Source organism: Nicotiana tabacum, chromosome 11 (assembly GCF_000715075.1).
Source record: "Nicotiana tabacum cultivar K326 chromosome 11, ASM71507v2, whole genome shotgun sequence".
NCBI lineage: Eukaryota > Viridiplantae > Streptophyta > Magnoliopsida > Solanales > Solanaceae > Nicotiana > Nicotiana tabacum.
The window spans coordinates 163835681-163848630 of record NC_134090.1 but is presented as its reverse complement, the minus strand read 5'-3'; the positions used below and the strand labels follow the sequence as shown (position 1 = coordinate 163848630).

The following is a 12950-nucleotide window of genomic DNA, read 5'->3' as shown; positions in this document are numbered from 1 at the left end:
GTGTGATAATCAACTAAGATTAAGGAGTGATCATTTAGTAATGTAGGCTTAGGGTTAATGCAAAGAGGATTGGTTATTACGGGCGGCAGCTTATCAGCATCCAGTAAGTGTTTGTTAGCATGGTTTTAGGCTTGTAATAGTTTATTACTATTATTATTAGTTATTGGGCTTTGGAAAGATTGGCCAGATTGAAAATCTGTATTCCCAACTATAGAGAGCAACTGAAATTTATTTTTCGATTCTATAATGGGCTCCTGTATCTTAACAGGCCTAGTGGGGGATACTCAGCCCATTGCAGCCTGAGTATGGTTAGAGAACTTACCTGGTGCTGGCTGTGTCACTGGTGAAACCGCCATTGTAGCTGCCTACTCCTTGCCAAGAGGGAGTTGTTTAGGTAGATGAATGTTTTTCTTAGGAAAGATTACCGTTTTCCATTCCTTGTTCTTCAAAGGTATGTTATTAGTAGAGGTAGTAGATTGTAGCTGTTTGTTTTCCTCATTTTGATCTTTTGTGACAGTAATACTTTCAGGGCAATTATTGGCAGGGTGTCCAAATCCCCCACAACTGGTACATAAAATATTTAATCCTTTATATAGAAGGGTCTGCCTATGGTTTCCTATATATAGATGAGTTTTTAATGGCTTCTCCAAAGGCACTTCAATATAGATACGAGCATATCGTCCTCGTGTAGTTGATGATGTACATGTATCTATTTTCAGCAGTCGCCCTAGTTTAGAACCAATCATGCCAAATATTTCCAAGTCGTAGAACTCTGTAGGCAATTCTGGCAACCTGACCCATAGAGCTGAGTATGTAAGCTGTGTAGAGGAGGCTTTGAACTTAGGTTCCCATCCTCGGACAGTTAGGAAGTGACTTAGAATAAACCATGGTCCTCCATGCAAGGCCTTATGCATATTTTCTTCTCTTTGGAATTTAATGAGAAAGAAATCAGAACCAAAATCAATGAGGGGGAGGGCCTCTGTGGGTTTCCATAAGGACATCAGCTTATCATGCATGATTTGATGCGTAATCCTTTTGCCAAAGAGCTTAACGATGACCGAGTATTTTCATGGTTCGTATAATCGTGTTTTATCAGTTGATGTAATTGGTATGAAAGTATCATCGTCAGTATGGTTGTGAAGAACTTCATCTGTTAGATCTATAGTGGTTAAGGAGGGTATTTGCGTTGTTGGGGCTGACATAAGATATTTATTAGTTAGTAGAGTTTGTAAGAAAGTTGGAGGTTGTGTAAGCATATTTGTATCATCTATTTGCATAGATCCAATATCCGGGGGTTCTGTAGGCGTAGTGGTCTGGCGTAGTTGTTGCTGAGAATCATCCATAGTATTTGCTGAAAGAGTTAAGATTTATGGAGGTATTTTCTGAAGTAGCTCGTTGATAGGGAAGGTTTTCACATTGTTCTAACTAGGAGTTTTTTTGTAGACTTCTATTCTCCACTTATATATATGATCCTTAATATATACGTAATGTTTAATTTAAAGTTCGCATTTACGTTTGAACCAAAATGAAAGTTTGATTTTAATAATGAGAGTTAGTTTTGTTATTTTAGTGTTTATAGCTCATGCAATTAATTATATCAATTTTATTTGGCATAAACTAATATATAGGGAAAATGGTCAATGTTGTTTCTAACTATTTGAAATTGAGTAACTTTGCTTTCTGTTAAATTTTTGGCTTAATATTCCCTACTAGCCTATCTTTAGGAAAAGCTTTTGATTTTGCTCTTGACTTCGAACTTGAGGGTAATTTTAAAATTATAGTCAAAAGTTGATGTATAAATTTTAATTTTTTTTTTAATAAAAGTTTGGACATTGACCTCGCGATAGAGCCCAATTAATGGCAGAGTACATAAGAAAATTTGGTCATTTTAGCTAAAATGTATGTTCTTGTATAACTTATTACGTGAACAAATTAATACGTTTCTCTTTTTGGAAGCTATTTATTTTATTTGAAGATTAAAGTTTCTTGCTAAACCAACCAAACGACTATGTGTATACTTTATATTATTTCAAAAAAGAATCCGACTCTAAGGGTGTGTTTGGTACGATGGAAAATATTTTCCTCATCAACTCATTTTCCTCCAAATTGGAAGAAAATATTTTCCCTATCAAAAGGAGGAAAAATATTTTCCAAAACTCTTTTTCAATCTTGTCCATCCTTTCTCCATGCCCACCAACCCCCACCAATCTGCCCTCAGCGACCCCATCCCCAAACCACCCCAACCCCCTACCCCTTCCCCGACCCCACCCCACCCACCCCAACCTCACCCACCATCCACCCTAAATAAAACTATTGTTAAGAGTACTTTCTTTTCATGTTGTAGACAGAGTACTTTTTTATTTTAACAAAATAAGTATATTTTTTTCATGATGTAGTAAAAGTATTTTCTTTCATTTCAATAAAATAAATATTTGTTTTCATGATATAGAAAAAGGTATTTTCTTTCATTTTAACAAAATGAGTACTTTCTTTTCATTTAACAAAATGAGTACTTTTTTTTCATGATGTAGAAAAAGTATTTTCTTTGATTTCAACAAAAAGAATACTTTCTTGACGTAGAAAAAATATTTTCTTTCTTTTCAACAAACTAAGTATTTTCTTTCATGATGTAGAAAAAGTATTTTCTTTCATTTAACGAAACGTGTACTTTCTTTTCATGATGTAGAAAAAAAATATTTTCTCATTTCAACAAACTGAGTATTTTCTTTTCATGATGTAGAAAAAATATTTTCTTTCATTCAACAAAAATGAGTAATTTTTTTTCATGTTGTAGAAAAGATATCTTGGTAAATGATAGATTTCTCAAAGATCAATTAGTTTGATAGTGTTACATTGGAAATGTAGTCGCCGGATTATAGGGGTGTTCATAAAAACCCGAAAAATCGAACCAAACCGAAAACTAAACCGAACCGACAAAAAAAACCGATATTTTTTGGTTTGGTTTGGTTTTGGTTTTGAATTTAAAAAACCGATCAAATTTGGTTAGGTTTTGGTTTCAATCAGAAAAAACCGAACCAAACCGACTGTTGGAGTAGCTATTTCAAATTTATTATTACACCTATATATATGTATATTTTTATACAAAGTTTCAAAAATTTAATGGTAAATGTTAATAGTTTGCACTTTTAGTATAGTTCTTTACCTTTACATTCTAGTTTGATTGGTAATTTTCTTTTGTTAAGTGTAAGAATCCATTTCGTGTTAAAAATAATATATTTTTAATTGAGCCCTTAAATTATTCATCACTATTTGATTTAATTAGCATCAATATATCTTGGTAAATAATAGATTTCTTAATGGACAATTGATTTGATAGTTTACGTTGAAAATGTGGTCGCCGGAATATGTGTTTGGTAGTTTATGTCTTATATTTAAGAAAAACCGACAAATAACCGGAAAAACCGAAAAACCGACATAAACCGAATCGAGAAAAAACCGACTTAATTGGTTTGGTTTGGTTCTAATATTTGAAAAATTGACTTACTTGGTTTGATTTCTTTTAAGGAAAAAACCGATCCAAAACGAACCATGAACACCCCTACCGGAATATGTTTTTGGTAGTGTATGTCTCATATTTAAGAAAAAATCCGATAAATAACCGAAAAAACTAAAAACCGACAAAAAACTAAATCGATAAAAATCGACTTAATTGATTTGATTTGATTACAATATTTAAAGAACCGACTTACTTGATTTGGTTTCTTTTTAGGAAAAAAACTTATGAAAACGAACCATGAACACTCCTATTTAAGAGTGTCATATTTCTATAGAATTAATTAATAATAATATGTATACATAATGAGCTTCTTTTGACCTTCTTCCTCTTCAGTCAAAACCAAAATCCGTCAAAGAAACCCACCCGGCCCGATCACCGAACCGGAATTGACAAATCCAAATGGCATTGCTCGGCGACGACGGCCGGGGTTACGAGCTAGCTCGGAAGCTAGAGAGCCACGGAGTATGGCGTTCATGGCTCGGCGATTCACTTTATACAAACTTCATTCACTTCCTTTCTTCTCCTTCTACTTGGGATTCCTTCATGCGAACCGACGATTCCAAATCTAGGGTTCAGATTCAACTCCAGCTTCGTGCTCGTGCTCTCCTCTTCGATAAAGCTTCTATCGCTCTCTTCCTCCGATCCGATAAATCGCCGCCGTCAATCCACACTTCTGCTGCGATTTCGAAGCTCAATCCAAACTGTACGCGCTCTTACGCGCTTTTGAACGGTAACGCATGTTTGGTTTTTAGTTTTTTTGAGTTTGTTAAGTTCATTGTTTTGCTTGCAGACTTGCAATTGCATGGTGATGATGTGTATTTTACTCTCGAGAATTGTTCGCAAGATGTTGCTAGTACAAGCACTGTATTATCTAAGGTATGATATAGCTTAAATGTATTTGCTTTCATGTGAAAATTACTAGTTCTAGCAGGTAGTGTTCAACTTTAGTTTAGGAGTTCAAGTTAGTGTAAAATTATTTACACAGTCAGGTCACATTAGATAATTGCATATTATCTCTTGATAAACATTAATTGAGGATTTTAACAAACCTACTACGAAGGGTAGTGCGGTGCACTTAGCTGCTACTATACGCGGGATCGGGGAAGGGCTGAACCGCATTGGGTCTTATATATGCAACGTTATGTTACATTTCTATAAGAGGCTATTTCCATGGTTGAAACCATGATTTCCTGGTCATATGACATCAACTTGTAACTAACTTGCTATCACACATTGAAATTCGACGTAGAAAAATCTTTACACTGTTAGTGTGTATAACTTAAATCCTTTAGGTTATTGGATGCTTAAGGAAGTGTCTAAAGCAAGCTGCTGGTTAACATTTATGCTCCGAAATATGTGTCTTTGACATATATAATGCATAGAATCCATATGTTATCGTTACCTCGTGTTTTGTTTCGCAATAGGTGGAGATTATATCCACCTATAGGTCACGGATTCGAGCCGTGGAAGTAGCCACTAATGCTTGTATTAGGGAAGGCTATCTACATCACACCCCTTGGGGTGCGGCCCTCTTCGGGACCCTGCATAAATGCGGGATGCTTTGTGCATCGGGCTGCCCTTCTACCTGCACAAGGTAGGGGTAAGGTCTTTGTACACACTACTTTGCCCAGACCCCAATTGTGGGATTACGCTGAGTTTGTTATTGTTGTTTTTGTGGAGATGATGTCCCTTTTGCTAGGAAAGGGCTCGTCTATTCCTTTGTAGTATCTGAAATTAAGCGAGAGAATTTCCATTTTTCATTAAGTTATGAGTATATTTTTTTGACTATGGTTTGGTCTCAACTAGTTGAGATCAGCTATATGAATCCTCTTTCAGAAAATTTCAGTTGATCCTTGGGGTAAGAAACTGCTGTAGGGAAAGGATTATTGATGTGGAGTTGATTGCTTACTCTTAGTAGGAATGGAGACTTGGATAAAGATTTTCAGTTTGACAAATTAATAGTTATTTTGACTTAACGAAGGAAGGGAGAGGAGAAAAGGCCTGAAATTATTATTGTTACCTAAGGAAACTATCACCTCTCTTTTAAGTTTAACAACTCGTTAGACAGAGTATGGCTCTTGCTCTAAATTAGGCGGTGTCAATGAATCTTTAAAAACCGACTAAACTGACCGAACTGAACCGATTATTATATTTATTTTTACAAAACCATAGGTTTTCATATAAATTTATAATTGTATCGAATAATAAGGTATGTTTTTAATTTTATAAAAATAAACTGAAAAAGTACTGAACCGTACCGAATAAATTATGTATAAAAAATATATTTTATATACTAAATTTAAAACCAACAAAGCACTAAGTTTTTTTCTTGGGCCGTGAGATTATGGGAATAGATACAAGTAATCAAGTAACTAATACCTAAAGTTCCAACTTCCAAACTTATTCTACTACTCATATTGAAACAAAATTAGTTCCAACATCTTGAGTAGCAACCCACTAGGTGTTCCAACGATCTTCAGTAGCAAGCCACAATGTATTGGATATCTTTCCTCTTGTATGATTTAGATTTCTCTTGTTGAATATGAATCTTCAAATAAACTCTGTTCTTGAGTCCCAACTTGATTACTATCTTTTCACTCGTATAATTTATATTTCTCTTGTCTTTGCTTAATTTATTTTATGTTACCATAGATTAGTGGAATAAATCTCTATATTGGACATTTTTGATAGATTAGTGGAATAAATCTCTATTTGGACATTTTTCATGTTCCTTTGATTCATCACTTTTAAAAGAGTAAAAGTGTCTAGAGTCCTATGCAGGTATGCATTTATCTAATTCTAATTTCGACTAGCGACTCTTGCATGATGTTTTTAAAAAAATACCGAAAAATTAACCGAACCGTACTGATATCGTAGAAAAACCGAGATGATTGGGACGGTTCGAAAAATCTAATTTTGGTTATACAAAATGGAATAACCGTGAAATTGGTATTGTACAAAATTTAATAAAATAACCGGCCGAACCGAACCATTGAAGCCCTTCGTACCGATATTGTACAGAAATCGAGATGATTGAGACGGTTCGAAAAATCATATTTTGGTTATACAAAATGGAATAACCGAAAAATTAGTATCGTAAAATTTTTATAAAGTAATCGGCCGAACCGAACCATTGACACAACTCCATGATTTTGTTTGGTCGCTTTTTCTGATTTTTTCTTATTTGTTCATGTTTTTAATAGCACGACTCACAGTCCTACATATTATCAGGTCCAATCAAAGTCAAATTTTGGTGTTGGATCAAGATATAGCGAGTCAGAAGCTGATGCAATGTCGCAGAGGTTGAAGCTTGATGATTTACCTGAAACATGGTATAACCAGTTCTTTGAAAAATACAAAGCAAGTAAATCATATAGGTTACAGTTTGGTGACAGGGAAGCAGAAAAGCGAACACCTGAACAGATGTCCTCTTATCTTAGAGTTGTTGAGAATCACAAGAGACGGCGAGTAGCTTTTAAGGTAGATCAGAACATTGGTTTTGGCATGTTGGATGATGGATCAAACCTGCAATCAAACTCAGTTTTAGATAATGACAACCCATTTTTTCCTGAGACGATGTCTGCCATGAATTGCGTTCCTGAAAGTGCAGTCCTACGGACAAGTCAATTGAAAGAGAACCAGAAAGTGGAGTTCAACGGGGTTCTAGATACTTTACCCCAAATAATGACCAAGAGCCCTATTAGCCCTATTATGATTGAGAGGCTCGGTATTAGACCAGAGTACCTGAGCATGGAACAAGGGAGTAATCAAAATCATGGAAAGAGTGGTGGTGAAAGGATGAGGAAATGTCTTGGTGAAGAGCAAGCATTAAAGTTATCACAAAAGGTCATGGCACAATTGCTGGGAAATGTGGGTTTCGAAGGCTCATCTGAAGTTCCACTAGAAGTCTTGACTAAATTCCTGAGTTGCCATATTCACAAATTAGGTGCTACCTTGAAACTCCTTTCTGATAGCTACAGAAAGCAGTGTTCATCGATGGAGCTTCTGAAGATGTTTCTTCATACAGCTGGACATAGGTTGGTGGTGCACATTTTCATGTGATATTTCCAAATATATGCTTTGTTCCTCTTCACTTTGTTATAATCTCTGGTTTCCTATTTCTTCATTAAGTATGATGCATTGGGTATTCTTCATGCTACACTGCAAGGTTTAAGCTCCTAAAATTGGCCTTCAAGTAGTAAGGCATGAAAATCAGGTCCTCGTTGATGCAACATATTTGCCAAAGAACATCATAATAACCAATATTGCTTTGTGTTTACAAAGAACTTCCCTACTGATTAACCAAGCACTTCACACTTTATTCTCTTAGCTTATGTATTTCTCATGAAATTGTTGCTTGCTGAAGTATGTGAAATCCACAATGATAAAAATATCAGAGCAACATCTTTTCAGGGATCTTGATTTATCATTGTGGTTTTCTGTACAAACGTTGGTTTGCTCTTGGATTATTGAAACACTTGGAAGCCCCATCATGCCAACAAAGAAACAATTTCAGTATAGTCTTTAGTCTTTACCTACCTTAACTGGGAATTGCTGGTGTTAGAACTATTACTACAACTTTTTCTTGACTCCAAGGGCGGATTACCGGATTACATTTTATAGCTGAAGTGTCTGCATTTGATGTCTGTTGCAAATCAAATCATATACGTCATAGAAGTATGATCTCAGTAATTGACCCTTTTTTCCTCTTTTGTGAAAATGTAAAACCTCATCCCTTTCCAAGAGACTTTTCTGTTTTTTGTCCGACGTTCGTTTTTCTGCTGTTTTCTTTTTGATGCTTTATAGTGAATATGCAGATGAAATTGGAGCTGATACTCCAATCACTTGTTATTGAACTTGGCTAAGACAGATGCAATTTTGTTGAGTTGTTTCATGGATTATTCTCCTTGTGCTCCTTGGTTCTAGGAAGTTCTCACTCATGTAAATGTCGCAATATCATACCAATTGTACCCTTATATTGAAAACCATGGCCATCTGAAATTTTGACACCTCTCTCACACTCGCTCTCTCTCTCTCTCTCTATATGTGTGTGTGTATATATATATGTGTGTGTGTGTATGGGGGTCTTGTTAACCTACTACCTTGTGGGTCTTGCTAACCTACTACCTTGTGTGTGTATTATACATATATACACACATTGATAATCTTGATATGCTCTCTCTATTGCCTCAAAAGAATAATGGTTTTTCTCTCTCGCCCCCTTTCAGTATCTAAGTCATTTTCCTTGTATTGGCAGTAATCTTGCAGTGTTATCTGAACTTGTGAAGGATAATACTAGGAATTTTGTGCAAACTCAGCAGCAAGTTCAGGGATTCCAACAACAGTTGCAACCTCAGCATCAAGCTGCTATTCGGCAGTCAACGCAGACGCAGCAGGTACATCGATTTTTTGTCTGTGGTATTCATCAAGTCATATTGATATTGTCATTCTTGCTATAATGCTGTTCATATCTGCAAATGGCTATAAGATTATGCTAACAAGTATAGAGTTGTTTGGTTTGCATGAATATTCTTTTATTGGTAAGCGAACGGTTTTCGCAGGAAATCAATCTAACTTTGTAGTGCTAGATGCATTTTTCTATTTTGTTTCTTATTTTTCTTGTAGATGTATAATTATCATACTGGACAAAATAAGTAGAAAGACTCCTTTTGAATTTTTAGGGGTCGTTCAGTACGTGCGACTGGACTTGGTAGGATATCTCCTTCCTCTAGATTGGATTGTATGACGGGATTATATTTGAGATCATTACACCTGTCATCTTTGGTTGCAGCATATTTAGTGATGTCTTGTCCCTAGTGCCATCTAGTGTTTAATATGATGTCAGAATTTAAGTTCCAAAAATACTCTTGCAACAAACTCATTTATTTCACTTCACAATTAACAATTTTTTTTCTCATAATTCATTTTCCGTCTCAGGAATCCAGTTCCAAATATTGAATAGGAAAGCATAATAAATAGAAAAACTTCCAATTATATTGACAAATTTTAGAAAAAAATTGCTGCACGACAAAATTAAGAAGCAAATAAATGAAATGAAATTGAAGAAAATACTTTAGAAAATTTGCAGAAAATAGATTATCAACGGAATGCAGAAAATAAAGAATATATAGTGAAACAAGACACTATCGGAACATGATTTGGGAAAAAACTAGTTGCAAATGCTGCTTAAATTTTTCCGGGAAAAATGCAGAAGAGTCAGAGGTGCTGAAGCCATGGGGGGAATGGGTTATAGATTGTATTTGCTGTTGGACGGGGGGGGGGGGGGGGTTGGATATGGTAAGGGAAAGTTGAAGTGGTAGGGGGTTTGCAATGTCAGGAGAAGGAGAAGATTTTTGGGGGCTAATAGAATGGGAGGAGAGATGGAGAGCTGTAGTGAGAGAACAGGAAAAGGGGATTAAGGAAGTGAAGAAATGGGAAAGAGGTTTGCCTGGAATTTACATGTTAGGGACATAAGGTAGTAGCTTAGATAAATCTATATTGACACCTGCCATTGGTATATCTCGTGGAAGCTGGCTTGGACACCACTGTCATTAAAAAAATAAAAAAAAGATTCTATCTGGAGAGCTGTTGCAGAGGTGTACGAATTGCGGCATAAGGCTGGATGATTTATCTTATTCTTTATTCCAATACCAAATGTCCTTCATTGTTTAAATTTACCTAATGATATTCTGATTTTTTTGATAGATCATCTATAGATACATCTTGGGTTATGTGCAGATATTAAGAATGCATCCTCAAATGCAGCAGATGCTCAATTCCCAAAATCTGACTCCTCAGCAACAGCAGCTGCTGGTGGAGAGAATGCGAAGGCGCCAGCAGTTAACTCCTCGTCCTGGTATGAGTATGAATATGAACATCGACAAGGACAGGCCAGCGGTCCAAGTCAAGCTTGAACATCCTACTGATTTTCCTATGGACAATAATGCCTTTAATGCAATGGCTGCGAGACAGCCCCAGATGCAGCAGTTTCGCCAGCAGCAAATTGCAGCTATATCATCTCCCTATGCTCAAAACACAAATCAGTTTAGGCCGATGGCTTCTCTTCAAATTCCGCAAGTGCAGTCACCGTAAGTAATATTATATGCAATAGACTGTAGGCGTTAAAATGCATCACATGCAGTATTATCATACTTGATTTTCTACAGGAACACGGGAATGGCCAGGGCTCCCCCTGTAAAAGTTGAAGGCTTCCAGGAATTGATGGGCGGAGATGCATCAATGAAGCATGATTCTGAAGAAAATAAGTTAATGTCTCCTCAAAAATAGCATTGTGCCGATGGTTAGTAAGTATTGGAGTAGCAGTAGATGGGTTCTTAAATGAGCTGTTTACTTGTCACTTTTGTGAACTCCTTGTTTTGTTACATTGTTTAGCTAAATCATTTATGTGCATGTGACTGAATAACAAAATTTAGGCGCATTAGACTTTTGTCCTCAGGATGGCTGCTGTGATCAGGTGTACACCATATTACTTTGCCATTCGGCTTTGTTCCTCTGGAAATGTGCATATATAGTATTTGTATAAATGAGCTGTTTACTTGTCATCAATGAAACATGATTCTGAAGAAAATAAGTTAATGTCTCCTCAAAAATAGCATTGTGCCGATGGTTAGTAAGTATTGGAGTAGCAGTAGATGGGTTCTTAAATGAGCTGTTTACTTGTCACTTTTGTGAATTCCTTGTTTTGTTACATTGTTTAGCTAAATCATTTATGTGCATATGACTGCAATAACAAAATTTAGGCGCTTTAGACTTTTGTCATCAGGATGGCTGCTGTGATCAGGTGTGTACACCATATTACTTTGCCATTCGGCTTTGTTCCTCTGGAAATGTGCATATGTAGTATTTGTAAATTTTATTGTATCGACTCATGAAGCCTTGTAATACTACTCTTCAGCAAGCATATTATAATACGTGCTCATGCGCAGAGAGTTTTTCCTGCCACTGTTTTAAAGAATTCTATATTTCAAACTACCAAAATTTAAGCAGATGGATCATCATCTCGGCTAGGCATGTTGCCAATGTATTCCAATAAACATAGAAAATAAGTAGGGGAAGAAACTTATTTTGATTGCTTAAAATATAACTTTCAATTTAGGACTTTCATAAGATAAATTGTAGTCCTTATTCTAAAATGGGCAGCCCGGTACAATACGCTCCTGCTATGCGCGGGGTCCGGATAAGGGTTGGATCACAAGGATCTATTGTACGCAGCCTTACTCTGCATTATTTATTAAAAAAAAAAAAGCGAACGAGAGAAAAAGAAACAACCCACTCTATGAATTTGCTTTCTTTGATTCTTGCCTTGCTTACTTTTTCACACTCAGAATGAGAAATTTCTGCAGTTCATTTGTTTGTCAAATATTAACACGCAGATTCTTCATTTTGTTGAATAAGGCATTATGTATTGATTGCTTAATGATTCTGCTACTTTAGTTGCTTAAGAATATATTCTTTGTGGAGCAAGCATACACAAGAGGTCACTGTAGCAAGTAATATATTGGACTAGAGATGCTATTTATTTTGAAATTAAATGTTGGAAAACATATAGGCGAGGATCATATAAGGTATATGATGTTGGTCAAAATTATTAAATATCAGTTTCTGTTGCGTGTTTCCTAGGAAGATCTTTCTCATGCCCTTTGCTTTGCCCTCGTAATTTTATCTCATCATTTTATTTGCCATTACTAAACGTAGTTACTCAGTCATTGATGAAGTCCTTGAAGAAATCCATCATATTGATCTCAGACGTTCTCCAAATATATACTCGCGTTCAAGGTGGTGTTCAAGCACTACACCTCGATTATTTCACCAGGTACTTGCTAACTTCCATCAATATTGGTAGCCTTGAACAAAAACTTACGCTGATGGGAAGAAATCACGAAGTGTTTTTGTCTTTGCTGAAATTTAGATCCTAATCTTCGATGCTTTTCATTAATTCTGTTGATCATTTGGCCACACTTTTGTATGCAAGCTTACATTCAACCATTGTCCGACGGTAGGGCCGTGCATAATTTGGTAAATACCGAATTACCGTATCAAAACCGAAAATTTTGGTATTTGGTATTCGATATTTTGGTATTCGGTATGGTATTCGGTTTAATTTTTAAAAGAAATTGGTATTAGGTATGATATTTGGTATTTTAAAATGAAATATTGAAATACCAATACCGTACCGAAATATATATTATATTGCATAATACACATTATTAATTATAACATAAATATCAAAAATCTAAAATTTTGCTTTCCTTTATTCTCTAAGTTCATCAAGCAACTCTAAGCAAGTAATAAGACGTTTCTAATGATCAAATTTATTCCTTTATATACAATTTTTCCCTCTCTGGGTTGATATTTATTGGATTTGGATAAAACTTTTGTCAATAAATGTTTTTAGTTTTGTACTTTTGAGTAT

General features: G+C 35.5%; 3 protein-coding genes across 3 annotated transcripts in view; 1 reads left to right on the top strand and 2 right to left on the bottom strand.

Annotated features, from left to right (window-relative positions):
• The window catches only part of LOC107815435 (small ribosomal subunit protein mL103 (rPPR7)-like), a 105333-nt gene that overhangs the window by 27009 nt on the left and 65374 nt on the right, over positions 1–12950 (bottom strand). The gene's annotated exons all lie outside the window — the stretch shown is intronic.
• On the bottom strand, positions 366–1016 carry LOC107790404 (uncharacterized protein At4g02000-like). Its single transcript, XM_075224533.1, has one exon. It carries the CDS (start codon positions 1014–1016, stop codon positions 366–368), a length of 651 nt encoding a protein of 216 aa, XP_075080634.1.
• Positions 3800–11127, top strand: LOC107828502 (uncharacterized). The gene is made up of 6 exons (XM_075225674.1): positions 3800–4220; positions 4308–4393; positions 6749–7554; positions 8775–8913; positions 10256–10605; positions 10684–11127. Exons 1-6 carry the CDS (start codon positions 3917–3919, stop codon positions 10802–10804), a joined length of 1806 nt encoding a protein of 601 aa, XP_075081775.1. The 5' UTR covers positions 3800–3916; the 3' UTR covers positions 10805–11127.

Coding starts and splice junctions, on each gene's coding strand:
- LOC107790404 (XM_075224533.1), bottom strand. CDS start 1,016: ATGCATGATAAGCTGATGTCCTTATGGAAACCCACAGAGGCCCTCCCC.
- LOC107828502 (XM_075225674.1), top strand. CDS start 3,917: ATGGCATTGCTCGGCGACGACGGCCGGGGTTACGAGCTAGCTCGGAAG. Junction 7,555..8,774: donor CTTCATACAGCTGGACATAG/GTTGGTGGTGCA, acceptor TTGTATTGGCAG/TAATCTTGCAGTGTTATCTG. Junction 8,914..10,255: donor AGTCAACGCAGACGCAGCAG/GTACATCGATTT, acceptor GGTTATGTGCAG/ATATTAAGAATGCATCCTCA.